We start from the raw sequence: 27,337 nt of genomic DNA on the forward strand, positions 1-27,337 counted from the left end.
AAGAACCCGTAATTTTTTCCTTTGACACTTTCCTTTTCTCTCTCGAATGAAATTTTTAAACACACACGTTTATCTCATTTTTCTTGTACATAACTTTTTAATTATTGCCGAGTGATTCTTTGGCCAAAAGCAATTCACTCTAGCTTTCAGTTTGTACAGGCTAGAAAACTTAAGATCATGCTCCTAGTTCAAAATACGTTCATTCTTGTAAACAGTTGTTTATAAAGTATTTAAAGAGTGCAGGCCACTGACTCGCAGGGCTGCTGACCTTATCTGGGGATCTTTGGCATGTCTTGTTTCTCCGTTTGGATGCAATGTCAGTCAATTGCGGTTTATTCTCTGTTATGATATGTAGAACCTTCCGGAAGTCAACATTTGCTTTTCTTCGACAAGATCGTTTTTGAATGTCGATCAGCTGATCTTTCTTATGTAACTCTTAAAGGTTATGCAACCCTCAAATGTTATGTAACTTTCTGGACTGATTATGTAATCACTTCATACATTCCAATCTAGTTCTCGAGTTACACGAGTGAACATTGAGATAAGTTAGTCGTTGTCATGTTGTTGTTAGATCGTTAGCTCTAAAGGTAACCTGCCTCTCAAATAATTAAAGCATGTTTTCAAAGAAGCTTACTGGACTCAGACTCGCTATCTTGCTCTCTGGCGTCGTAAAGGACAAAACTTGGTGTCAGGAGGTGAGTAACATCCACGAGCTTTGTTGTTGTTACTGGAAGTCTATTTTATTTCCTTCATGGCCTCTACCTCTGGTAGTCAGCAATCTTCTGGTTTATCGGCTGCTGCACCGATCTATACCACCACAGTACCGCTGGCCAAACCTCCACAACCTCTTAATCTCGAAGACAGGCCACGTAGAGGCGATAACTGGTTACACTTTAAGAGAGCATGGCAAATCTATGAACTTGCGGCTGGAATCAGTCAAAAGGACGGCCCAGTCCGTGTTGCCCATTTTCTTAACATCGTTGGAAGAGAAGGAGTCCAACTGTTTGTCACCTTTACCTTAGCTGAACACGAAAGCGCCGACAAAATTGATGACGTCCTGGCTAAATTTGAATCTCGTTGTCTGCCGCAACGAAATCAGATGTATGAACGATGCCTCTTCAGCAAGAGAGAGCAAGAACCAGGAGAAAGTGTCGATCAATATTGCACAGCACTGATGCGCCTTTCTGAACACTGTGGGTTCATGAACCTAAGAGACAGCTTGATAAGAGACCGCCTCATCCTTGGAGTCAAGAATGATTGATCACGCAAGAAACTTTTAGAGAAGAAAGATCCACTTTGGATAACGCCTTGGATATTTTGCGAACACAAGAGTTAACTGATATACGCGCATTAGACATGACAACCGAAGAAGCTAATGTGAATAGGGTAAAGGCCAAGAAAACGAAACCGCCTAAGACCCAGACTGAGGATGCAACACCGCATAAACACGCCTCAGGTAAGAAGTGGACTCCTTTGTGCAAGCCAAGAGGAAAACGTTCTGGTAACCCCAACAATTTATACACTCGAGAATGCAAGTTTTGTGGTACTGTTCACGAGATGAAAATGTCAGCTTGTCCAGCTTTTGGCAAGAAATGCTCCAAATGTGGCAAAGAAGGACACTTTGCAAAAAAATGCGACTCTCGCTCTGTCAATCACTTACAAGATTGTGAAATCTACAGCCATAAACCCTCCCCCACATCAGCTTATGTGACAGCGTGCCTTAATAATAATGCCGAAGTACAACTTCAGATTGATTCAGGTGCTTCATGTAACATCCTCCTCAAAAGTGCCTACATCCGAGCTACAGGAGACAAACAGTGTAAAAACCTTGAACAGTCGTTTACAAGGCTCATCATGCACAACAAGACTGTAGTCTGGCCACTTGGTCAAATCCACCTATTTACTGAACAGAAAGGAAGAAAATATGGAGTTCTTTATCACATTGTGAAGGAAGATTTGACACCACTCTTCTGTCGAACGACGTGTGAAAAGATGAACCTGGTCAAAATCTTAGATGCTGACGTAAACGCGACTCACGACGAAAGAATTGACGTCTCGTCAAATGTTAGAAGTGATCCTACCTATATGAATTTACCGATATCTTCACTGGAATTGGATGCCTTGAAGGAACCTGCTCCATTCAAGTGGACGAAGGTTTCCGCGCGGTTGTACATTCGCCTCGTAAAGTACCAGTCCCACTTCGAGATACCCTCAAGTTAGAGCTGGATACCATGGTGAAGTTTGGTATCCTCGCCAAGGTAATTGAGCCGACATCATGGGTTTCTAGCCTTGTTATAGTGAAGAAATCTGAGGGAAACTAAGAGTATGTCTAGATCCTCGAGATCTCAACCGCGCAGTGCAACGCTCGCATTATCCACTTCCAACTATCGAGGAAGTAGCTACCCGCCTTAATGGTGCTAAAGTCTTTAGCGTGTTAGATGCCAAATGTGGATTCTGGCAGGTACAACTTGACGAAAAGAGTAGTTACTTGACAACCATGAACACACCTTTTGGTCGCTATCGATGGCTCAGAATGCCATTCGGAATAAACTCAGCCCCGGGAGTATGGCAACAACGAATGCACGAGCTAGTAGAAGGACTCACAGGTGTTGAAGTCATCGCCGATGATTTCCTAGTTTGCGGTTTTGGATACTCTAATGAAGCTGCAATTGCCAACCATGATCAGAATCTCGTGGCTTTCCTCAATCGCGCAAGAGAAAGAAACCTCACTCTCAACAGCGAGAAGTTGAAACTTCGACAGTCACAAGTCCCTTTCATAGGACACCTCCTTACAGCGGAAGGTCCAAAGCCTGACCCGTAAAAGGTACAGGCTGTAGTGGGCTACTCAGTGCCCACTAATCTCGCAGAACTCAGAACGTTTTTAGGAATGGTGCAGTATCTGGCGAAATTCTCCCAATATCTGTCTACAGCATCACAGCCCTTAAAACAGTGGAAAAGAAGGAAATAGAATGGCATTGGCAACACCCTCAAGATAAAGCCTTCAAGGAGATAAAAGAGCTCATCACTAAAGCACCAGTCCTACAGTACTTTGACGTGAGCAAGAATGTCACTATACAGTGCAATGCCTCACAATATGGCATTGGCGCAACTCTACTTCAGGAAGGACAGCCAGTTCACTACGCTAACAGAGCACTGACGTCGACAGAGCAAAATTACGCTCAAATTGAGAAGGAGCTCCTAGCTGTTGTGTTCTCTTGTGAGCACTTCGAACATTACATTTATGGCAAGCACGTCACAGTCGAAACAGATCACAAGCCTCTGATTGCTATACAGAGGAAGCCAATCAATACAGCTTCTAAGAGATTACAGCGTATGATGCTTCGTCTTTAAAGATTTGACCTGAATCTCACTTACAAGCCAGGCAAAGAGATGTATATTGCTGACGCACTCTCTCGCGTTCTACCTAGGCAGTCAAAGATGCCAAATGCCAGCACCTCATCCTGCTATAAAGATCTAGAAACTGTCAACTTTGTTGAAGACTTGTCGATATCAGAGTCGACACTTGCCAAGTTTTAAGTGGAAACGGCTAAGGATGAATCTTTACAGGCGTTGTCACAAGTTATACGCGCTGGCTGGCCTACAAAAACTTCCATGGTACCCTCAAGCGCACAGTCTTTCTTCAAATACCGAGATGAAATGACGCTCCAAAATAGCCTAGTTTTTAAAGGAGCGAAGATCGTTGTCCCAGATAGCCTTCGCCGTGATATGATAGAGGAAACACACAAGTCTCATCAGGGACTCCAAGCATGCCTTCGAAGGGCCAGAGAGGTTTTCTTCTGGCCAAGAATGTCTGCACAACTCAAGAATCGTATTGATAAATGCTCTATATGCCAAAGCGTGAGACCTGAACAAGCCAGCGAACCTCTTCAGCCTCACCCAGTTCCTGACAGGCCATGGCAACGAGTTAGAACAGATTTTTTTACCTTCAAGAACCGAAACTACCTTGTATTAGTTGATTACTACAGCAACCTTAACGAGCTGGATCATCTTCCCGACACTTCGTCCCAGACAATCATTCACAAGCTGAAGATGCATTTTTCGCGAAATGGGGTACCCGATTAGGTAGCTTCTGACAATGGTCTTCAGCATATATCCTCAGAGTTCCGAAGATTTGCAGCAACATGGAAGTTCACTCACGTCACTACGTCACCACACTATCCACAAGCTAATGGGATGGCCGAAAGTGCAGTCAAAACCTGCAAGACTTTAATGAAGAAAGCTCTTCTGTCCCAATCCGATCCATATCTTGGTTTATTGGATCACCATAACACCCCCACTGCTGCGACAGGTATGTCTCCATGCCAACGACTTTTTGGTCGCCGAACTAAGACATTTCTACTCTTCTCAGAATCTTTACTCTAGACTGACCAAACAGTTAGTGATCTTCTCAAAAGGGATTGTGTCAAGCAAGCGAAACATTTCGACCAGTATGCTAAACAACTCTCAGAACTCAAATCAGGTGACATAGTGCGCATGAAAATGCCTGGAGAAACAAAGTGGTCAAAAGCAGTTGTTTCTTCTAAAGTCGCATCTCGCAGTTACAAAGTTGAAGTCAATGGTAGATTTTACAGGCGTAATCGGAAGCAGTTGCGTTCTACCATGGAACCACTTCAAGAAATCCCCTTCAAAATGGACGAAGATGACCTGACTGTTCTAGACAATCTGCAGGAACAGAAACACCCCCCTCCAGCTAGTTCTCAAGTAGAAACATCCACGTCCCCTCCTAGATCTCAACTACCCCCAACACCTCAAACAACAGAGCTGAGTGCAAGACCACCTCAAGAAGCTACTATAACTGAGATAAGGACACGACATGGACGATTGATCAAGCCACCTAAAAAGTTTGACATTGAGTTATAGTTAAAAAAAAAAATAGAAGAAGAGAAAGATGTTATGATATTTAGAACCTTTCAGAAGTCAACATTTCCTTTTCTTCGACGAGACCGTTCTTGAATGTCGATCAGCTGATCTTTCTTATGTAACTCTTAAAGGTTATGTAACCCTCGAATGTTATGAAACTTTCTGGACTGATTATGTAATCACTTCGTACATTCCAATCTAGTTCTCGAGTTACACGAGTGAACATTGAGATAAGTTAGTCGTTGTCATGTTGTTGTTATATCGTTAGTTCTAAAGGTAACCTGCCTCTTAAGTAATTAAAGTTTGTGTTCAAAGAAGCTTACTGGACTCAGACTCCCTATCTTGCTCTATGGCGTCGTAAAGTACAAAACTTTCTCCGCGTTAGAATCTAAGTAGTTGTTCTGTTGTCTTTGTATAAAGTCATCTGTTACTTCCTTTCTGTTAGATTTGTAATGATTTTGTTTCTCTCTTTTTTACCTGTCGCCTTTTTAGCGCTAACAAAGAAGAGACAAACGAGGGACTTGCAGTGGCGAAATCTGTAGATCGAGGTACAAATCAACATGTGGCTGCATTCACTGTGCAAGACCTTTATTTGCTCATGGGACGAGAACTCGAAGCCCTGGACTCTGTCCCGGCCGGGAATGTGTTGGGGATTGGCGACCTTGAGAGTCACGTGCTCAAGTCTGCCACAGTCTCTAGCACTGCTGCCTGTCCACCCTTCACTGCTCTTCCAATCGAGGCTCGTCCCATTGTCCGTGTGGCAGTGGAACCGTTCCACCCGGCCGACATGCCCGCGCTAGCCAGGGGAATGAGACTTCTTAACCAGGCGGATCCTTGTGTTGAGACTTTAGTCCAGGAAACTGGTAAGTTTTCTTAATGTCAGGAGCATAGAGGCCCATTATATCTTACATCGATCGGAGCCAAGCTTGCTAACCATTGGGCTCACGTATCTCCCACTCAGGGGCCAATTATGTGTCACAACCATTAAAAGCCGGACCAGACCCCCCATATTATTACGACCAGCTTTGTGTGGCCCATTAGTGGTTTTTATATCATCTGTTGCTGCATTAAAGTGTCGTTTCTTTGTGCTTGAACGCTTTTACGGCAGGAAAAATCTGTAAAACACTACCAAGCCACAGGGAGCAGACAAGTCAAGATGCATGATGGACCTTATTCAACCAACTGTTATTTATTTGTTTCTTTAGGTGAGCACGTGATCGTGGGCGCAGGAGAAGTCCATCTTGAGCGCTGTATTGATGATCTAGAGAAGCTCTTCACTGGCATTAAACTCAATGTATCAGCGCCTATTGTTCCGTTCCGAGAAACCATCGTTGTTCCTCCTACTGTTGACAGGGTGAACGAAGCTATTATCAGCGAGACAAACTCGACCCAGCCGAAACAAATCGATACCGAAAAAGAGGAAAGCGAAAAAATGTCTTGGATAAAGACAGAGGAATCACTGAAATCAAGACGGCAAACAAACTCTGTAGTTTCCAAGTGAGGGCTCTACCATTGCCAGACGATGTTACGCAGTTACTTGAGAAGAAAAGTGATTTGATAAAAATCTTAGTGACGGTGTCATCAGCCACGAGCTTAGCAGAGCGGAGGCAGCTGGTAGATCAAGTTAAACTTCCCACGAGAGAATCGTTGAAAGGCCTCTATCAAGAGCTCTGCACCGCTTTTAAAGAGGCAGGGACCATTTGGGATGGAGCTGCAGATGATATCTGGGCATTTGGTCCTCGTAGGATTGGCAGCAATGTTTTACTGAATAGAATACCAGGCTATAAACGGCCTTCTATGTGGCAAAGTTCGGGTCTGTTAGGTACGTTCGATTTTTTGATTGATTGTTCCTTTTATAATCTATTTTCTCCCTCTCTATCTTAGAAGGTTGAAATATTTTCTTGTTGGCGTTGATTTCCTTTGTAATCTCGACAAAGCAATTTGTAAGACTTTAAGTTTGATTATCAACATAAGTAGTGACTCGTCGTTTTTCGCCCGCAAGAAGCTGTATGCTTGTAATTTGCTTGTTAAAGAGAGATAATTTGTAGATGCTCTCTATGGTTGAGAAAAATGTATGCAACGCCCTTAATCGTTCATATATTAGTTGTTTTACAATTTTTTTGCTGTTGATTTTCACAAGCGAAAAGTAAGTATTAAAGTCCCAGTGTAACGGCAAGGAAAAGCAACAAAATATGGACAAAACAAAACACTCTTACAATGTCAAAACTGCGACTGCAATAACCTCTTACATATTTTCCGCTCGCTACAGGAAACACTTGTTCGTCACCAGAAAGCAGTTGCCGCGAATATGATAATAGTATCGTTAGTGATTTTCAGCTTGCAACATTAGCTGGTCCGCTCTGCGAAGAACCCTTGATGGGAGTCTGCTTTGTCGTAGAAGATTGGATTTCACTGGATCCAGGTTCAAACACAGTTGCTACTACAGGAATGAGCAGAGGAAAGAATCTAGGGCAGGAACATGTATCGAAGAATGAAGATTGTAACGTTGACGGGAATATTAACGAAAACGAAGCACGCAAACATGAAGACAAAATTAACGAAATGAGCTGTGAAAAGAACGATGATCCAAAGAAATTTTCAACAGATTCTGAGGATAGAGGTTCGAAAATTGCTCTATCACAAAGACTTGATAGGTTCGGACCATTTTCTGGACAGCTGATGTCTGCTGTCAAGGAAGGCTGCAGGCGCACTTTTTTGCTTCAGGCGGTGCACCTCATGGTAGCTATATACACATGTGACATTCAAGCAACAGCGGAGGTCCTGGGTCGAATGTACGCGGTTTTAGCCAAACGGGAGGTACGGGTACTGAGGGAGGAAATAAAGGAAGGTTCAGACGTGTTTGACGTCACGGCCGTACTTCCGGTTGCGGAAAGTCTTGGATTTGCTGAAGAAATAAGAAAGCGAACAAGCGGACTTGCGAGTCCATAGCTTGTGTTTAGCCATTGGGAGGTGAGATTTTTTAAACTCCTGAATCGATTTCTTTACTTGAAGTAACACTTATGGTATTAGTGCTCTTTTCCTGTTATTATCATAGAACCTTGCAGTATTTTTAAGGGTTTATTGGATACAATTGAATGTCCATAAAGGCCACCCACTCGAGAGGTCAGCCCGGCTAGTTCATCGTCCTTTTGTCCTTTAGCCTCAAAATGCCTCTCTCCATTTAGGATTATTAAAGAGTACTGGCCGAATTATTAATGCGTATTGTTAACTTTGCGATGGACTATCATCCCATTCAGAGGTGGGGGAAAGTGGGGGGGGAGGGGTAGGGGTAGCAAGCCTTACGATCGCTTCATCCTTCATCCTTTCTTCCCGCGAAATCGGGATAAGCTCAAGAGCCTGTTACGAACACCTTTCTTCAACGGCCACGCGTCTTCATGGCTTATATGGCCTTTTGAAGAGGTCTGAGTGTAGTATGAACTAACAGCTTGAGGAAAAGCACTTCTGACCGTCTGAGTTAAAATCCTTATATTACTTTGTTGCATGGAGGTAGTAATGTTTACTTAAACTGACACGGAATTACTAAAGCGTACCGTCAGGGGAGGGGGGAAGGAGAAGGAAGTGAAGGGGGCGCGCGGAAGGGTATCAATGAATGTAAAGGGGTTGGCGATGAGTCAGATGTAGTCCACAATATAGTAATGTTTATGTATATGAGAACGATCCTTCGCAGTAAAGCACTATTTGAGCAATAGTGAAAATCAGACCTGAAAAAAATTTCAGGCCTGTACGGGATTCGAACCACTGACCTCTGCGATAGTAGTGCAGCGCTCTACCAATTGAGCTAACAAGCCAACTGGGAGCAGGCCATCAAATTAATTCGATATAAACCCGTAGATGATAAATCAAACAACAACAAACATATGAAACATATGTGTGAACTGCGGTTATGAGACGTATATGAGAACGATCCTTCGCAGTAAAGCACTATTTGAGCAATAGTGAATAACGTCTCATAACCGCAGTTCACACATATGTTTCATATGTTTGTTGTAGTAATGTTTATGTTCGCTGTTGTTGTTGTTTTCTGTAGGTTGTTGGTATCGACCCTTTTTGGGTTCCCACAACGGAGAAAGAATACACACATTTCGGTGAGAAAGCTGATTCAGAAAACCAAGCTTGAAAGTACATGAACAGCGTTAGACGAAGGAAAGGACTGTATGTGGAGGAGAAAACTGTTGAGCACGCAGAGAAACAGCGGACACTAAAGAAATGATCATAGGTGGAAAAATTCATCGGAATGAGTCGTTTAACTTACAGTAGTAGACTTTACTCATTTCTAAAACTTTTGTTGCTCTCGGTAATTAAGGCGGGGAAGAGCGACGCGATAAATCGCTGCAACAAGGCTCAACAGACCGCATCTTGTGTATCGCTTCCTAAACAAATCACTAAGACCCCTTTCATCGCTGCGATCATCGCACAAATTTAGACGGGGTTGCCTTTCGGCTACGTATGTCGAGGGCAAAATCTGTAGCAGGAACAAAGATTTCACAAAACGTCCTCTTTTTGCGGGGTGCAACCTGATTTGACGTCAGAATGTTTCGGCGTGTACCTTCGTCAAATCGAAAGTCGAAAGTGAAACACGCTATTGCGATTTAAAATTGTGTTTAAGAAGATCGGAAAGTTACCAAGGAAACCAGAGAAATTAAGCAAAATGTTCATTCTACGATCCGAAGACATATTTAGAAGAATTTGACGGAAACCTTTTATTTTTTCATTTGATGAATACTGATTGAGGGTTTCCGTTGAAACATTTCCAAGAAAAAAAATATTTCGTTCCATTCGAATCGGAGAGATTGACATGTCTACGTTTACTTCGCACAATGGATCTTTTAAGGTAAATGTAAAATAAAGATAAAATAAGCATAGAATGCAAGCAACCGTAAAAGAACGACTATTATTCTCTCTCTGTCTATATCCGCACTGCGTTTGGTCGGTTAAGCAGGCAGTGCCCTGCAGGACGGCTCGCTGGGTGGGTTCATGCTGCTAAATTTCAAATTTTCAAGATGGGTTTTTAGCTCCTTGTTTTTATCAAGATAGAGGTTTTGGAGGGTAGGAGAAAAGGTTAGCTAAAATTAATCCAATTTTCAAAACGATGAACATCAAAATTTAAAAAGCGACGAAATAGCCTTTCGAGTGCATCACGTGAGGATTTCTAAAAAGGATTCGAATTACTGCTAGAAGCTTACAAAATTTGAAGAGCTGTATAGTGGGTAGGACATGTGAAACGTCTCCTAACCAAGTTCGAGATCCTTACCATCAGTTGGGTATCTTCGTCTGTCGCCTCTGAAACATGGCCCGTAAGCTTTGCGCTGGAGCCATCTTTCAACTGGATCCCTGCTTTTCCCACATCACCCATCACATTAAAGTTATCACAGACAACGCAGGTTTAAAACATAGCATGGTGCCAGTTTAAATAACTTTTTATTCTGAATAATGTGACCAGTGATGATCAGTCGAAGATTTTACATGCTATTTATTGCGCATCACTTGGGCTTACACGACAATGTGAAGGCGTGTTAATTTTAATTTTTGCTTTAACTGCAAGATCATAAAAATCTTCCCAGGTTTTCACATTTCCATTTCCTTTGTGAGACGCTGTGGCGAACTCGGCGATCTCCTCGGGAGGTATCACTGTGTCCCACAGATTCAAGGCGGTTATTTGATAAACATACTCCGTGTGATGACCGACTGCCAGCGTTGCCCCGCCTTTCAAGGTTCCTATGTGTCGAGTGTCTGCCACCTCCCGCACGCCATCCAGGTACTGTATGGTCACCCCACTGTGACCTGCCCAAGAAATGCAGATCTGGTGCCAGGTTTGATCTTTGAAGACGCCTACTGATAGCCTGCATTGATACAGGAAACAATCAATGATCAGATACTATGCTCTACAAAAGATCTAAGATTTTGCGGGCGCTTCTTCTGGTGAAGGCTGGGGATTGTGCTTTTCCACACTGTATTCTTCTTCAAATATAGGATTTTTGAACACTATTGTAGGTACTTAGAGATTCAAAATAAGTTCCTATGAAGACGCAGGGCTAACTGTGCAATGAAAACATAGCTTTGGACTTACTCTTCCCCTCCTCCTACCTCGAAGGTCAGATCCAGTTTGATATCTTCTGTCTTCCGGTCTTCATACAAGCTTACCAAGACTAATTCATCTCTTTCAATTCTTCCAGTTTTGTACTCGATTATAGGGTAGGCAGAAGGTGTTTTCTTGGCGTAGCCTTGAGGAAGACGAATCCAAAAGCACAGGGTTAAAGCTTGTAACTCGGGTATCTCCCAAACAATCGCCCTTGGGGCGCTGCCATCGTTTTGGAACTCCATGTCATAAGTTGCTGTAACACGAACACAAAAGAACACTCATTAACTCATGGTAACGGATGGATACATACTGTAAGTGTGGAGAATTTTCCAAAAAATATATTTTTTTATTGATCTGGCGGTTTCAAATACTAATCTCGCCTCACACAGTGAGTCATATGCATAAGAATGATTCGCCTCAGGCTCAATGAATATTTGACAATTATTATTTGAAATCGAGGGTAATAGTGACTGAATGTTTACCGAAAGCCACTATTCACCGAAATTGAAAAGAATAATTGTTCTAGTATATACACACCAAGTGAACTCGACAATAATTAAAGGGAAGCCATTTAAAGGCAATTTCTGCTTCTGAAACTTTAGCGAAACGCGAGTTTACACCCGCCATTTTGTTTTTCACATTATCCACTCGCTCGGAGGTGTATGTTGTTGAATAACCCGAGAGATAACGAACCAATCAGATTGCTTGAAACGCCAAGATCACTGAGTGTGTATATACTAAAGTTCAATAATCCCCGAGACGAAGTCGAAGGATTATTCAATAATATTTACTGAGCCTGAGGCGAATAATTGTTTTAGTACAATTGCTTAGGTGCTTTTGAATTCTGCTGTATATTCGTTTTGTCGTTGAAGCAATTCTGTTCCAATTGTTTTGATTCATAGGCTTCTATTGAGATAAGCAGCCAGTCTTCACCAGAATGAAAGATTTCTATTTAATTCAATCGGCAAAAACGTCAAATACTAACTTCTTATGAAAATTGTTACGCGAAACTTCGTGCCTCTTCCATCGTGTTTCGTTTCCTCGGTAACATTGACAAAACGCGAAGCAGTTATTTTGAAATTCCGCGCCCCTGCTACAATCACCTTGCGTGAGGTCATTATAGCGAGATGTTACGCAATCAGAGTGATAAATCAGAGCATGCACATTTCTATAATGACCAGAGCAATTCTACAAAAGACAAGGATGCCCTTAGCTCCTCCTGGAGTATAGGCCTTCGATCGACGATCTCACTACTCCACGTCGTCCTGTCCTGAGCTACTCTAGAGTGTGATCCAGGTGTAGCCTCGATTCTTCATCTCAGCCTAAAAATCTCGCTTCCAGGTGTCTTTTTGGCTTTTTTTTTCCTATTTGCCCTGGCTTGTCTGGGGCAAAGCCTTTCTTAGCTTTCCCAACTAAGGCTTGCTCCAGTAACAGGTTTTTTTCCTCAAATGTCGTCTCACACAAACCGTAGCTAATTTAGGCGTGAGGGAAAGTAAAACTCGTGCAATCCCGGAATACTTTACATTAAGTGAAAATTGCTCATTTTAGGAGCATCCGGCTCTTACTTACAAGTTAAGTCAAGACACAACTTATCAGCTGTGAGGAATTTTTCAGGGGGACACTCTGGAAGACAGCTGTCGGTTTTCTTATCTTTGGCTACTCGGCAAACATTGCACTCAGTTGGTAAAGGATTCCCTGATGACAGCGTGTTACAACCTGAAAATAAAATCGAGAAAATCAATTCAAAAGCACCGAAAGGTACTTTTTTTTTTTTTTCAAATCTTATTTGCTTGTCTTACTTAAACGGAATTTGCGTAACATAACGCCATAGTTTCCGAGTAAATTCAGCGGAAGATATGTAAAAAATAAATCAGCATATAAGGGATCGCAGTCTTCATGTGTAAATTCAGCCGAAGATATGTAAAAAATAAATTACCATGTAAGGGATCGCAGTCTTCGTGACATTGTTGCGTGCACAGCCTTGTAGTCAGGTCCATAAATGTGTCGCCTCTACACTCGGCTTTTGTTTGATCCCGTGTTACTATGTGTACAGCAATGACGTCAGCCTTCTTGTCCCCATTCCCAAATGCGTAAAAGCGAGCATTCAGCGGCATGTCGAGGTCAAGCATGTTGAGATACACGTCCCCACTTTGGGTGGTTCCCAGCGTTTTACCATATTCAATGAGTGTACTTGACTCGGACTCGGTGACGCACACAAAGTATGACTGAAGCAGGTTTGGGTCACCCAGACCTCTTGCGTTGATGTTTGTCGTGGAGGTCTTGAGTGCGAATCCCTGATGAAAGAAAGAGTGTTTGATTTGTAATGATCCAATTTGACCTCTGTTACAGTTTCGATAACTTGTTCACCGAAAAGGAAATTTTTGAAAACGCTCTTTACACAGGATAAATTTGCAAACGCCACTTTTGCGTTTTAGTATTGACAAAAAACGATTTGAAAACCCAGCTATTGTTTCTATTTTAATGGTGCGATTATAAGCCTCTCCTTTTGTGCATGCCAATAGATTAGACCAGGGTTTCAATTGCCAGGTTATTGCCTTTTCCGGTAGATCAATTTGGTGCCGTGAGTGCGTAGAACATGTGCTTTGTTATCAGGCTAAGGGTGGACCTTATGTTGCTGCATAAGATAATTACATGATATGGAGGTATTTGCATACATCTACGGATGAATTACCTTGTAAATTGCCACTTTCCGAGGTGTAATTCCTATATAATACCAGGAGGTCTTATCGATTGGTAAAGTTGCGAACACGACAAAAATGTTTCCCTCACTAGAGGCTGTGAAATGGAGACACTTCCCTTTGGCTTCAGTAGGATCAAACCGGAGGGCATTTGACCACTTGATATTGCAAGGAGGATCAGTTAAGGTTTCACGCTTTGAAGCTCCAGACGTAGGGGTACTGGAATCTAAAACGGCTCGCCCCAGCTCTCTTCCAGCAAGTGCATCGTGTAGGTTTGGAAAGAACTCTCTTGACGCTTCAAAATCACGTGACAAAAGGGTCAGCCCACCTGTGTTTTGATTGAAGGAAAGCACGAGACCAAGAATCGATATTTTATGCTGTTGAGGATCGCCGCTTTTTCCATTCTTGAAGGCGTTGTAGAGGTGAACCATTTTCAGCTGTGAACCATTTGCCATCTTTGTAGCGAATCAAACGACTCATGTTTCTTTAATTGTCGCTGAAGTCCTTGGTTCCTTTCAGATCGTTTTTCATGTCGAAGATAACTCGGAATAACGCTTTGCCTTTGGTGATATGCTGCCAGCTGAGGCCGACCATCCTGTCGTGTTTTACTACTCCGTCGGCTTGGTTTGGTTTTTCCAGTTGTGCGGCCCCTGACGCTATTTGGCTGTCTTTATTGCATGGTTGTAACTGAATGTCCGTAATCGAATTCGGACCCTTGCAAAATGAATAAACAAAGAAATAAATAAATGAAACAGCGATTGAGAAATTTGTCATCCAATGATATTTCCTTTAGTTGTCTTGGCTATACTCTGGGGGGAAAGCGATCAGTTCTAGCTATACTTTCTCATGTCGTGATTTAGTTGTGATTTATTTGAGAGCAAATTGAGAAAAATATTGGTCAATGTGATAAAGACGACAAAAGTCAAGATGCAAGGAAGTTAAGGATCAGTTTACTGTTTGGCGTTTCAATTCTCGACTCAGAGTTCGCGTATCAGCGTATTAAACGTTGGACCACTGTGTGTCTCTTAAATATTACAAAGTGTGCAATACCTATAAAAGGCCGGCTGGAATTTTATGCCTTGGCTTACCTCCTTCATGTAGACCTCAATGGCTCTAGTTAAGCTGATCCTTCTCCTGGTAATTGCCTCCTCCAGAGACTTACGGCTATCAAATTCACAATAGTGTTTCTGGACTGTCCCTTTAGAGTCCACCGTTTCATAAAACTTCAACCTGTCTTGATTTGCTGTTAGCTCTTCTTCGAGTTTAGCAGCATTCCCCTCGCATCCCCAGTCTCTTCTCTCTTCGGGAAACAAATCGTGAAGTTGGAAGTTAAGAAGAGTTGTAACTAAAGCCATCTGAAACTCAAACGGCTTTGGATATTGAGGAATAGAGGCAAGCCAATCCTTAAACTCGTTCTTGAAAGTTGGCGAGTATGCATCGGATAAAATAGAAGCAATTTTTTGACTTCCTCCCATTGCAAGAATCGTTGTCGATGTTGTTTTTGCTTGTTGCCTAGACGACTCTCCCTCCCTTCTACTCTCCTTTGCTCCAACACTGGCGAACAAGGATTTATATTCCACTTCCATTTCTCGTGCGAACTCTTTCTTGCTGGATACATCCCTTGCGTCCATGAATTTACGAATCTGGAGCTGACCTCCAAACTTAGCAGACTTTATGTAGTATGTGCCCCATCTCTGTATGAAGTCCACTATCAAAATTGATAGAAACGCAAAGCATAAAGTGTACATGTAGGTAGTACATTAAGAACATCATGCGGCATTTATTGCGGACCGACACTCTTGCATTCTTTACTGTGCACTAGCCACAAAAAGGCTAAAACTCTCTATTAAGGAAAATTAATAGTAATCAAACGTCATGTTTTAATGCAATAAAGAGCAAACATGAAAAACACACTTACAATATTTCGCCGGCGCTCCTGCTGCAAAATAAGAGGCCGGCAGGGCCATAAATTCCTTCAAAAACGACGAACTCAAGTCCTTGGGCTTTACTTCGTCTATAAAAATCTCATACCTAAAAGTTGGAAATAAAGGGTCCAGTTAAATGAAAAGCGATCACATCAGCCAATCAGAGTGCAAAGTAAGACATTATCACATGGTGCTGAGGAGTAGAAATTTAAAACAAGTAAATTACCCCAAACGTGGTGTTAATTTTTCATGCGAACGGTGTCAAAAGGTGGTGCAAGTTTAATGGGCCAGCCACAGAGCCGATCAACAGAAGTGCTATCCACTATAACTTTCGAAACTCGGTGTAAAATCTATCTAGATAGAATATTTCAAAACTTTTTTTGTGGCAAATTTCCTCTTTTAAAAAAAGTCTAGCTGATAAGGGAAGAGGGGGGGGGGGGGGGAGAATCCGGACCCACCAGACCATCTCTTTGGATCCACCATCTATACTATACTTATATCAAAATGATAGAGCAACCTTAAACCGCAAAAGTAAAGTGAATTTACAGAAAAATGTATGTACCTGTTGATGTCCACGTGTAGGAGAGCCATGTACTTCTGGCTGGCTTGTGCCTTTGACTCGCCCCAGCCAGTCTTGACGCCTGCGTAGAAGCCAAAGAACGACCCGGACACCCCAGCCTCTTCTTGTAAGTATTTCTGAAACTCACCGCGGCTCTCAAAGGTCACCATGGACGCTTTGGTGTCATAAATGCCGTGAACGTTCATCGTGTCAGGAACATCGTAATCATCGTATCTTTAAAAAAAAAAAAAACAAAACAGAAAAAAAACGTCGGTGAGAGTGACGTTTTGAGATCTTAATAGAAGTCATTGCATTTAGACACGCCCGTATAGCAATCATGAACATCTGACTTAAACAAATCAGGTTCAAACGGGGTGCGAACCAATGATCACTAAGCAACACCGTTGTAGCACTAGACAGAGCTACCAAGCCCACTGGGAGCAGGCCTTTTATGAAAGTAAGCAGCACTTTTAAGTCGAAACAGTAAAGTGGAGATCAAGCATACTTTGTACCATTGTTTGTTTAAAGAAAAAAGCAGTACAATTCTGAGCAATAAAGCAGGGCAATATCAAAGAGAGGAATATCATTCTTACGTTGCCTTCCCAGCGCAGTTTCGTTGCACGATGCTCATTTTTCTTGAATCGGGGCTGTACTCACCAAGCCCGTCAAATCCAACACCCATGAATGCCGCGCCGTCGATCAAGTTCTGCAGAAGTGAGACAGGAAAGCAACGACAGTTGGCCCCTTAATCCATCGAGTGGGAACGAAATTAAGGGGGAAATGTCTTCCGAGAACAGCTGAATCCTACGATTGCCTGTAAGTCTTAAGTCTTACAATTAAATTTGGACTTAATCTGCAGCATTGATGGTTTTGATATAGATGTATGGAGTTCCTGGCTTTTGCAAAGTCAGAACCAACCGTTTCTATGAAGAAAACGGAACCACTAACGTACCAAGCATGCTTCCGATTTCCACCTTGCAGCGACGCAAGGATCTCCCTCTTGGTACCCAGTGCCCCAACAGCCGTTCATTAACACGTTCCCAACGCCTGCTGGATAGGTATAGGGTGGCTCACCCACTTCCTTGGGAGCGCTGTCCTCACTGGAGATGTGCGAGTTGATGTGGTAACCGGCTGGGACGAACATATCATCGGTTTGCCAGGATTTATCGGGTACGATGTCTAATGTTATCTGCCAAAAGGTTGGGAAAAAGGTTAGTGATATTTCACGGTTACTGCTTAATTTTATGAATTCCGTGAATAATAAAGTATTTCATCTTATCTTAACGAGAACTGATAAAAAACGACACCTTCTTTGGCTGCCAACAAGCTCATGGATTCAGTGCCCTTTGTACCTGCAGTAATCGTAACCTCACAACACCACGATTATAAAGACAATTTATTCGGTACGAATGGTGTTGACGGTATGTGGGTTGAAACTTAAAACAATAAATGAATACGAAATTACCACAATTGACTAGTAAAAGTGACAGGAAAGAAATACAGTGAACGAACTGAACAAACTTGAAATGACAATACTTATATTGTTACGATTTCTACGAAACTGCTGGACGAATATAAACTTCCCAAAGGCGAAATAAAGACGAACTCGAGTAACTGCTTAAAGCGAACCACTGTATGACTAACGTAAGAGTAAACTCCGAACTGAGAAAAACTAATTTATATATGCGAAAACGACTAGCTAACTTAAAGTGCAACTAACGCCTATATCACGAAAGAAACTAATGAACGAAGATACGTGACATAGAAACGACAGAGGCTAACTAACCAACGAAAAAATACTAACGAACGACGAGAAAAAGCGACAAGACAAAGAGACACCCTAATGATTGATCGAATGATAAAAACGAAAAAAAAAAAACATTCCGTACGCGAAGACCCTACACACTTACCCTCCAGGCCAATGTTCTCGTTTGATTTCCCAAAACTGTTGGTAAATTGCCTAAATTTTAATTGAGAAAGTCTCCCTTGCTTAACTGTTATTGTGCTAAGACAGCATAATTCTTGAAAATATTGAAGGGCCGCAGTCAGGATGAAGCATTGTTGAAATTTAAAAACGATCTCTGTCTAAAATGATTAAAAACTACAAGCCTTCGACTGCCCGAAGTGCAGTCTTCAACGGGTAAAATGAATGATAGGAAAGCGACGAGAACATTTCAATAAAGACATGAACTGCGAAATAATGAGAATGTAAATGATTATGAATATTTGTTAAAAAGAATGCTGTATTGTCCAGGTAACGGGCAAGAATTGTTATCTGCGTTAGGTGTCACTCTGGTATGTCACGCTTCTAATGTTATTCTGGTTCTAAAGGTGCCTTTGTCAATAATTGACGCGTTTTAAAAATCAATGACGTGGTTGTTGGACAAGGCGTGATTAGCAATTCTAGAACCTTTGGCCGCAGTTTTGATATTTCTCAAATGTTCTTTTTTTCGGGTATTAAAAGCTCTACTGGTTTCCCCAATGTAACACCACGAACAATTTGCACAGGGAATTTTATACATAACGTTCGTCTGCGATTGCATCAAAGGTCGGAATTTCGGAACTGGGAACCGTTGTTGTAGAGTGGTAAATGGTTTGTTTACAACTGTGACATCATGTTTTTTGAGGACGCGTGTCAAAGGTTCAGTTACTCCTTTGATGTAAGGAAGAGAAACGAAAGACTTGCGTGACTCGATTGGTTCAACCATCTTGAAAAACATTCCAACAAGTTCCTCTGGGGATACAATTGTTATTGAGGATCGAGTTTTTCTAGCCTCTGTGTTTTTGATAAACATGGATGGACAGCCGTTGGACTCCTAAGCTGCATGGACATAATTAAGTTCCTGCTTTTTTCCTTCGGAGGAATTGGGTAGATTTAGAACCCTGTGTAGGAGAGTTGATGCTGTGCTGACCTTGTATTGTCTGTCGTGATGGGAATTAAAATCTAAATATCTGTCTGTATGAGCGGGCTTTCTGTAAACATCAACAACGATGACTTCATTTCTCCGGGAGACCAGAGTGTCGGGAAAAGAGATCTTTCCATTACATTCGGTCTCGATGGTAAACGAGATGTTTGTTTGTGTCAATTGAATTTAAAGTGTCATGGGAGGCTGAAACATCGTTCTTTCTAATGATGCAAAAACTATCGTCCACGCACCTTTTCCAAAATTTGGGGGGGGGGGGGGGCAGATGAATTATTTATTGCGAAGTCTTCGATCTTCTCCATGCAAAGATTGGCCACAACGGGGCTGATAAGACTGCCCATCGCACAGCCATGGACTTGTTTGTAAATTCTGTCATTGAATGCAAAATAGTTGTTGGATAAGGTGAATTTAAGAAGTGTAGTGATGTCATCAATGTCCAAATTTGTCCTTGAAGAAAGAGTGGCATCTTGTTCAAGTGTCTTTTTTATGTACATGCACGCTTTACCTACAGGGATTGCGGTGAACAGTGACACAACATCAAAATAGACCAAAACTTCATTATCATCAATCTCGATATCAGATAATTCTTTGGAAAACTGCAAGGAGTTGGTAACAGATACGATTCTGAAGCGTAGAAAGGATATCCGTTAGAAATTTGGACGTGTTGTAGAGCGCTGAGCCAATACAGGTGACGATGGGCCTCAGCGGGTTCCCTTCTTTATGGCGCTTAACGGAACCGCGAATCCCTGGTGGTGTGCCGTCAGTTGAGTGAAGTTTGCGGTATGTTGGTTCATCTATCTTTAGCTGTCTCTTTAGGGAAAGAAGCATAGCGTTCAGTTCACGTTCAGTTCGGCGGAAAGCAGATGTGGAAACTACTTCATAGGTGGATCTGTCGTTGAGTAAGGTTTCCATCTTGTTGTCATAGTCAGATCTATCCATGACAACAAAACAATTCCCCTTGTCGTCCTTCATTACGACTCTGGACTGGTCTTTCTTAAGGTTGTTTAAGGCTTTTCTTTCTTCTTTGGAAACATTATTGTGGGCCGGTAGTCGTTCCCTATGAAGAATGGCAGCAGAACTTGTTCTAACTGCATCTTTGGAATCATGAGGCAGTGGCGGACGGCAGCTTCAATTTCAGCCAAGATGTTCTTATGAGGTATGTTAGTTGGCGTTGGGGCAAATTTAGGGCCTTTCTCCAAGAGAGATTGTTCCTCTGGTAAAAGTGGTTTCTTAGAGACTGACTCTTGTCGATGTCAGCTTTTTGAGAACCAATGAAAATTGAAAATTGAAAATTAATGAACTTAGAAGTGATCCTGAAAAAATTCCGAGAGGAGGCCGACGAAAAAGTGACGAGAATGCAAGCTCGGAAAGTTACTGCCAAAGGGCTCTCTGACTTGAAAAGCAGAGAGTGTATATATTTATCAACACAGCATATATTTGAGATAGGGAAAACCCTGAAAATAAAATAAAATGAAACCTAGATCACTCAATATCTCGAGAGACGGCTAGGTACCAAAAAGATCTTCTTCCCACCGTCGATTAAGGCCCGCCCCCAGCCCATTTTAGTCTATCTCAAATTGGTAAAGGAAAGGGGTGAAATGAGATAAAGGTATCAAACCTCTTTCTTTAAGAAATTTTCAGCCTTCTCTTGTGCTTCGTCAATGATCTGTAATTGTTTATCCACTAGCTTCCCCATCACTTCAATTCCTTTCTCTTCAACAGCACCTTTAATGTTCGCTCCTTTCAATATACAGCCAAGACCTCCACCTCCATTTCCAGGCGAGCGTTGGTCACTCGCTGACGTCAACTGGTGACGATTTTGCGTTTGTTTGGTAGTGGAGCTTTTCTTCTGGAAATGATTAACCTTCTCGTCATGACTCTCTCCTACAAGATTAAAAATGACTTTTATATTTGGAAAAAAAAAGACGCGAAATTCCAAAGGCCTTTCTACCGGTCAACCAAAAATCTCATCTACGAAAATTTGGTTTTATCTTTTCGAGTAACTGAACTACTTTTCTGTGAAACCTGCAGCGGACACCATATTAAGCAGATACACCGTCTAAAGCGGACGCTGGCACAAGTCCTAATCTGTTTTCCCCATACATAGCGTAAAATAAACCTTTAAACAGTAAACTCCTCTATCAATTATAGGCACATGTGGACACCAAAATTAACCCCCACCGTTACATGAAACCTGCAATTTGGGTGGACATAAAATAGTAGCTTCTCTTTGAAGCGATAAAAGTTCAAGACTACATTCTTTCATCCCAAAGTATTTATTTTTCAATAATTAAAGATCTTTTCCATTTCTTCAGGGCCAGATTTGCGATGCTGGTGGTTACTTACTTTGTTAATTTGGGGATTAGCCGAACTGTTGTACAACTGTTTGACTAGATCTGTTTCAGCGGACATCTTGTCTCAGGAGCATAACACTTGTTTGAGTTCCGTTAGTGACGACTTAAACCAGGTTTCACCCTATTTTTTTCAGTCTCAACTTTACTATAAACAAAGGCTCATTTCATACAATTGGAAACTTATTTTCAGTTTCATTAAAAATACCGCCCTCCCTTTTTTTCCACCCAAATTTCCTCGAAAGATAAAGAAGAGCATTACTAAGTTAGTGGTAAGGAACTGATTTAGTCCCTCTAGACTACACCGTTATTCAATTCATGCAACATAGCAGTTTTCACTACCTTTTGTTGAATAAATAACATGAGGCAGAAGAGGTTTCTTTTTTCCCCGAGGTTGCATTTTTCCAGCGCCCCTGTTGAACTCAGTTTCTTTAGAACTCGAATTTACGGAAGGAAGGGATGGAATGGACTGAACAGCAGGGCTTGATGTCTGTTGCGCCACAAATCCACGGTTGTCACCTTTTTCCTGTCGCATAAATTCGCTTTTCCATCTCGTTACGGGCTGAACGTACACAGGAACTGGGCCGGCCAGGGGTTGCTGTCCATATAGAAAGTCCCGTTTCAACTGGAATTGTTTAGTTGCGGCTTTTGAAGCTTGCCCTGAGATATGGATTTCTCTGGGACTTTCTTTCTTAGCTGTTATTCCTGAGAGAAGAGCAAATCTTTCAAGTTCATATGACATATTCTAAATGAAAAACTAAATGAACAAGTTGAAAATATGTAAAAGATAACAATCCTGTGTTTCCACCCATGATTACTGTAGTTCTCATTAAAAATTTTCTCTTTTATTTCGGCGTGGACAAGATGCAGTTTTTAGGACAGCTTCTGATGGATATGTCTAACCGGGCATGGCCACGGGTGAACCACTAGCTAGGTACAACAGCGTCTAAGTGCAGTGAAGCTATAATAGTCTTGAAGGTAGCTAAACAATAGGTAAAACAGTGTCTCACTGCAGTGAAGCTATAATAGTCTTGAAGGTAGCTAAACAATAGGTAAAACAGTGTCTCACTGCAGTGAAGCTATAACAGTGTTGAAGGTAGCTAAACAATAGGTAAAACAGTGTCTCAGTGCAGTGAAGCTATAATAGCTTCAAGGTAGCTAAACAATAGGTAAAACAGTGTCTCACTGCAGTGAAGCTATAACAGTGTTGAAGGTAGCTAAACAATAGGTAAAACAGTGTCTCAGTGCAGTGAAGCTATAATAGCTTCAAGGTAGCTAAACAATAGGTAAAACAGTGTCTCACTGGAGTGAAGCTATAATAGCTTCAAGGTAGCTAAACAATCGGTAAAACAGTGTCTCAGTGCAGTGAAGCTATAATAGTCTTGAAGGTAGCCAAACAATAGGTAAAACAGTGTCTCACTGCAGTGAAGCTATAATAGCTTCAAGGTAGCTAAACAATAGGTAAAACAGTGTCTCACTGCAGTGAAGCTATAATAGCTACAAGGTAGCTAAACAACAGGTAAAACAGTGTCTCAGTGCAGTGAAGCTATAATAGTCTTCAAGGTAGCTAAACAATAGGTAAAACAGTGTCTCACTGCAGTGAAGCTGTAATAGCTTCAAGGTAGCTAAACAATAGGTAAAACAGTGTCTCACTGCAGTGAAGCTATAATAGTCTTGGAGGTAGCTAAACAATAGGTAAAACAGTGTCTCAGTGCAGTGAAGCTATAATAGTCTTGGAGGTAGCTAAACAATAGGTAAAACAGTGTCTCACTGCAGTGAAGCTATAATAGTCTTGGAGGTAGCTAAACAATAGGTAAAACAGTGTCTCAGTGCAGTGAAGCTATAATAGCTTCAAGGTAGCTAAACAATAGGTAAAACAGTGTCTCACTGCAGTGAAGCTATAATAATCTTGAAGGTAGCTAAACAATAGGTAAAACAGTGTCTCAGTGCAATGAAGCTATAATAGCTTCAAGGTAGCTAAACAATAGGTAAAACAGTGTCTCACTGGAGTGAAGCTATAATAGCTTCAAGGTAGCTAAACAATCGGTAAAACAGTGTCTCAGTGCAGTGAAGCTATAATAGTCTTGAAGGTAGCTAAACAATAGGTAAAACAGTGTCTCAGTGCAGTGAAGCTGTAATAGCTTCAAGGTAGCTAAACAATAGGTAAAACAGTGTCTCAGCGCAGTGAAGCTATAATAGTATTCAAGGTAGCTAAACAATAGGTAAAACAGTGTCTCAGTGCAGTGAAGCTATAATAGTCTTGAAGGTTGCTAAACAACAGGTAAAACAGTGTCTCAGTGCAGTGAAGCTATAATAGCTTCAAGGTAGCTAAACAATAGGTAAAACAGTGTCTCAGTGCAGTGAAGCTATAATAGCTACAAGGTAGCTAAACAACAGGTAAAACAGTGTCTCACTGCAGTGAAGCTGTAATAGTCTTCAAGGTAGCTAAACAATAGGTAAAACAGTGTCTCACTGCAGTGAAGCTATAATAGTCTTGAAGGTAGCTAAACAACAGGTAAAACAGTGTCTCAGTGCAGTGAAGCTATAATAGCTTCAAGGTAGCTAAACAATAGGTAAAACAGTGTCTCACTGCAGTGAAGCTGTAATAGCTTCAAGGTAGCTAAACAACAGATAAGACAGTGTCTCAGTGCAGTGAAGCTATAATAGTCTTTAAGGTAGCTAAACAAAATAACTTTAAAAATCCTCAAGTAATACTTGAATTCTCTTTGGTCTATGAAGATCACTGTCTTAGATTCATTTTTACATCTAAAATACACAACACTTTACCTGAAATCACCAGGATGAGAATATAAAGGCATTCCATCGCTATCCATGGAAAAAGAGGGGAAAACTTTCAGGTCAAATGCGTTTTATAAAATATAGTTATTAGTGGCAAATTTTGAGATTGAAATGACAAAAAGCTGTCTGAAATTTAGTAGCATTTTAACTGCAGGGTGTACGCAGTCTGTGATAAGTTTACTAATCGTGTCTTTGAATTGTGTAAAGATCGATATAACAGCATTGAAAAGTTGGACGAAGCTGTTACCTTGCTAAACAGTAACGTTAGCTATTGTTGAACTTAAGAAAGATCCTCTGTTACTTCACATTTTGAGGAATACAGAATGAAAACGAATTTCTGAAAAAAAAATCCATTTTTCATGTTACCTTAAGTTTGGCTACTTTATTCACCTGAGTTATTTGGTTTCAAATATTCACCAAGTTATGTTTCAGGCTTTCAGAGATTACAGTCACTTGTTGAAACTGTGGACGTTTACTGTTCGTCAAAATTATCAAACAATTACTTTGCAACATTTATGAAGATTTTATCCCCTCGTTGAACTGAATAGTTTAACGGGTGGCGACAATAAATTACCAGAAACTGGTTCCTGCATGGACAATTTGTTACCAGGCTACCTTTTGTGATCTGATGGGGCTCATGGCAGTAGTATATTGCGCCTTTCTGGTGATTCCGTAGAGGTCTGAGTCCGAGTTGCCCGGCCGAGGTTAATTTATTCATATTAGGGTTAGGGTTATTTAGGGTTAGGGTTATTAGGGTTAGGGTTAAATTTTTCGTTGGTGTACGAGGGGTTATTAGGGTTTTTAAAACTTAAGCGTTTTCTCAAAACAATGGGAAGAAAAGAATCCAAGATGGCGGCGGGATTAAGTACAACATTTGCATATTGTTTATTTATTCACACAGCGCTGTATTGATTTGTAAATACGTGACATAAGCTAGAAAAGCTGTCATCGTGTCTTTGTACAATTGATGGAAAGTTGAATGTTGTTCCACGTTGGAATGATAGGCTTCAATCTCCTCAATGTATCTTGTCACTTTTCATGCGGCGTAAGTGCAGGAGGGGCTTAGGGTTGTTGAGGTTAGGGTTGTTGGGGTGAGGGTTTAGGGTCTTAGGGTTGTTGGGGAGACTAGGGTTAGATTTCACGTAGGTTCGTGCGTAGGGGTTTTTTCGCATCTTATTTTAAAAATTAACGGTACAAAAAAAGTACAATGGGAACAAAAGAATCTAAGATGGCGGAGGGATTAACTCCAACACACTGTTTTCGCATACGCATTACGCGTTTGGGTATCGCGGGTTAGACATACTAATCTAACCGACTAAGACTGAGAGCAGAAGTTGTATTTACAAGAGTCCCAAAAGGTTTTCACACGCATGTGGTACGAGTTATTCAGGACGTATGACTTTTACGTTTAAATAATGTCAGAGATGTACAATCGTAAGACACAGGGATTGATAAGCTGTCAAAGTGTTCGGGTAGGCCTTGTCGCTATAGACTCTTGGTCAGTATTATAATGTCTGACTTTTACGATTTCTCCTGTGATTGCGGTCAATGCGAATGGTGTGTACTAAAAGAAGAAGAAATAGAGAGAGAAACGTTTTGGCTGGACAATTTAAAAATGATAAGAGCAATCTAAAAACCAAAGTGGATAGACGAAATATGAGTGTTTCTTATGAATGATACATAGTATCACGCAACTACCCATACCGATTCTAGGACAATAGAGTATCCACACTTGAAAATTAGAAGGAAATGTATGAGAGATGTAGGAAGGAAACACAAATTAAAAGCGTTGAATAAATCCTGGTTTAGGGTTAAATTGCGTAGGTTATAGGATCGTGTTTTTTCATAATTTGAAAAAATAAAGGTTATCTAAGATGGTGTAAAACAATAAAAATAATGAAACCTAAGATGGTGTTTAATCCTCCCTTAGGGAAAATTGTGAACCCTACGACTAATAGGGTTAGTCGTACCGTCAACCATACCGTACATAAAAGGCATGTCCGAAAACATCTCGCGCATCTTACTACCCTTCAATAGCCGCGTCGCCCACAAACCCATCACCACACTACGTCAGTTACTAACCAACGTTAAAGATAAAGACGAACCGAGGAACAGACAGGGAACGATTTATAAGATCAATTGTTCCGACTGCCAAGCCTCCTACATCGGGGAGACTGGGAAAAACCTCACAACAAGACTGACTGAACACAGACGGGCGACGAGGAAAGGTGATGTCAGCAATCACATTGCTGAACACCATCGACTTACCAACCACAACATTGACTGGGACTCTGCGCAATGCCTAACCTACAGCACTGACTATTTTCAACGACTGACTCTGGAAAGCTGGTTTACTAACTTAGAACAGACTCCCCTAAACAGATGTCAACAACTACCCGCTCCATACAAACGACTCATTCACGACATAAACATTACAAACGACCGAAAAAGAACGACCTAACTTTACCGACAGATCGAAACAGACCAATCACGACCGACTTACGTCACTTGAGTCTTACAGCCAATAACATCACGGCAAAACCAACCGATCATTTCACACGAATTGGAATAAGAACATTCTACTGACAACAATCATTCACTTGACTCTGATGATGACTTCCGCACAGGTTGTCGAAACGTCAGTCACTACCACCGACAACAGTCCTTCTCAGGACTACACTCACCCGGACGATCAGATTACACCTTCACATGTTACCCCCGGGTTCAAACCATTTACTGTAGACAAGTGGTGTATCTCACTGAAATTCATCCCTACATAGAAGTCGAAGAGAAGATAAATACAATCAAACCGTTCCTGGATACTCCGTTTAAACACAAAATAAAAGCGGTAAAAGAGAGGCAACATAGCAAGTACCTATATACAAGCACGTTTTACACAAAACCTCGACATCTATATGTGATAAAGCGATTGGAAGAATTACAAGGAGCATAATCCAAAGACTTATTTAGCTCATATGATACTGACTTGCTTTACATGTGACGAAACATGACTAAAACGTGGAAACATTGCGACGGTCGCCACGCGACCGCATTCTGGACGCGCGCGCAGGAGCAGCAAGGAAAGAGTGTACATAGAAT

The 27,337-nt window shown here is 41.5% G+C and overlaps 1 protein-coding gene, 1 non-coding gene and 3 pseudogenes across 2 annotated transcripts; 1 reads left to right on the forward strand and 4 right to left on the reverse strand.

Moving 5' to 3' along the window:
• Positions 1–3,612: 3,612 nt before the first annotated feature.
• LOC148732283 (elongation factor-like GTPase 1) lies at positions 3,613–9,639 on the forward strand (annotated as a pseudogene).
• Positions 8,618–8,690, reverse strand: Trnas-acu (transfer RNA serine (anticodon ACU)). The gene has a single exon. It is a non-coding gene; the product is annotated as a tRNA-Ser (tRNA).
• A 669-nt stretch (positions 9,640–10,308) lies between the features above and the next one.
• LOC148732285 (uncharacterized) lies at positions 10,309–20,899 on the reverse strand (annotated as a pseudogene).
• LOC148732286 (uncharacterized) lies at positions 18,516–20,060 on the reverse strand (annotated as a pseudogene).
• An 817-nt stretch (positions 20,900–21,716) lies between the features above and the next one.
• On the reverse strand, positions 21,717–24,697 carry LOC148732287 (uncharacterized). The gene is made up of 3 exons (XM_088756574.1): positions 24,605–24,697; positions 24,227–24,265; positions 21,717–22,144 (listed from the first exon to the last, which is right to left on the reverse strand). Exons 2-3 carry the CDS (start codon positions 24,261–24,263, stop codon positions 21,756–21,758), a joined length of 426 nt encoding a protein of 141 aa, XP_088612700.1. The 5' UTR covers positions 24,264–24,265; positions 24,605–24,697; the 3' UTR covers positions 21,717–21,755.
• Positions 24,698–27,337: the final 2,640 nt, after the last annotated feature.

This window comes from Stylophora pistillata, chromosome 4, assembly GCF_964205215.1.
Source record: "Stylophora pistillata chromosome 4, jaStyPist1.2, whole genome shotgun sequence".
Taxonomy (NCBI): Eukaryota; Metazoa; Cnidaria; class Anthozoa; order Scleractinia; family Pocilloporidae; genus Stylophora; species Stylophora pistillata.

Bases quoted from the DNA above. Each gene is read 5' to 3' on its own strand.
- LOC148732287 (XM_088756574.1), bottom strand. From the start codon at position 24,263: ATGGAATGCCTTTATATTCTCATCCTGGTGATTTCAG. The intron at 22,145-24,226 runs GTAAAGTGTTGT...CTCTTCTCTCAG, and splicing joins TCTCATCCTGGTGATTTCAG to GAATAACAGCTAAGAAAGAA.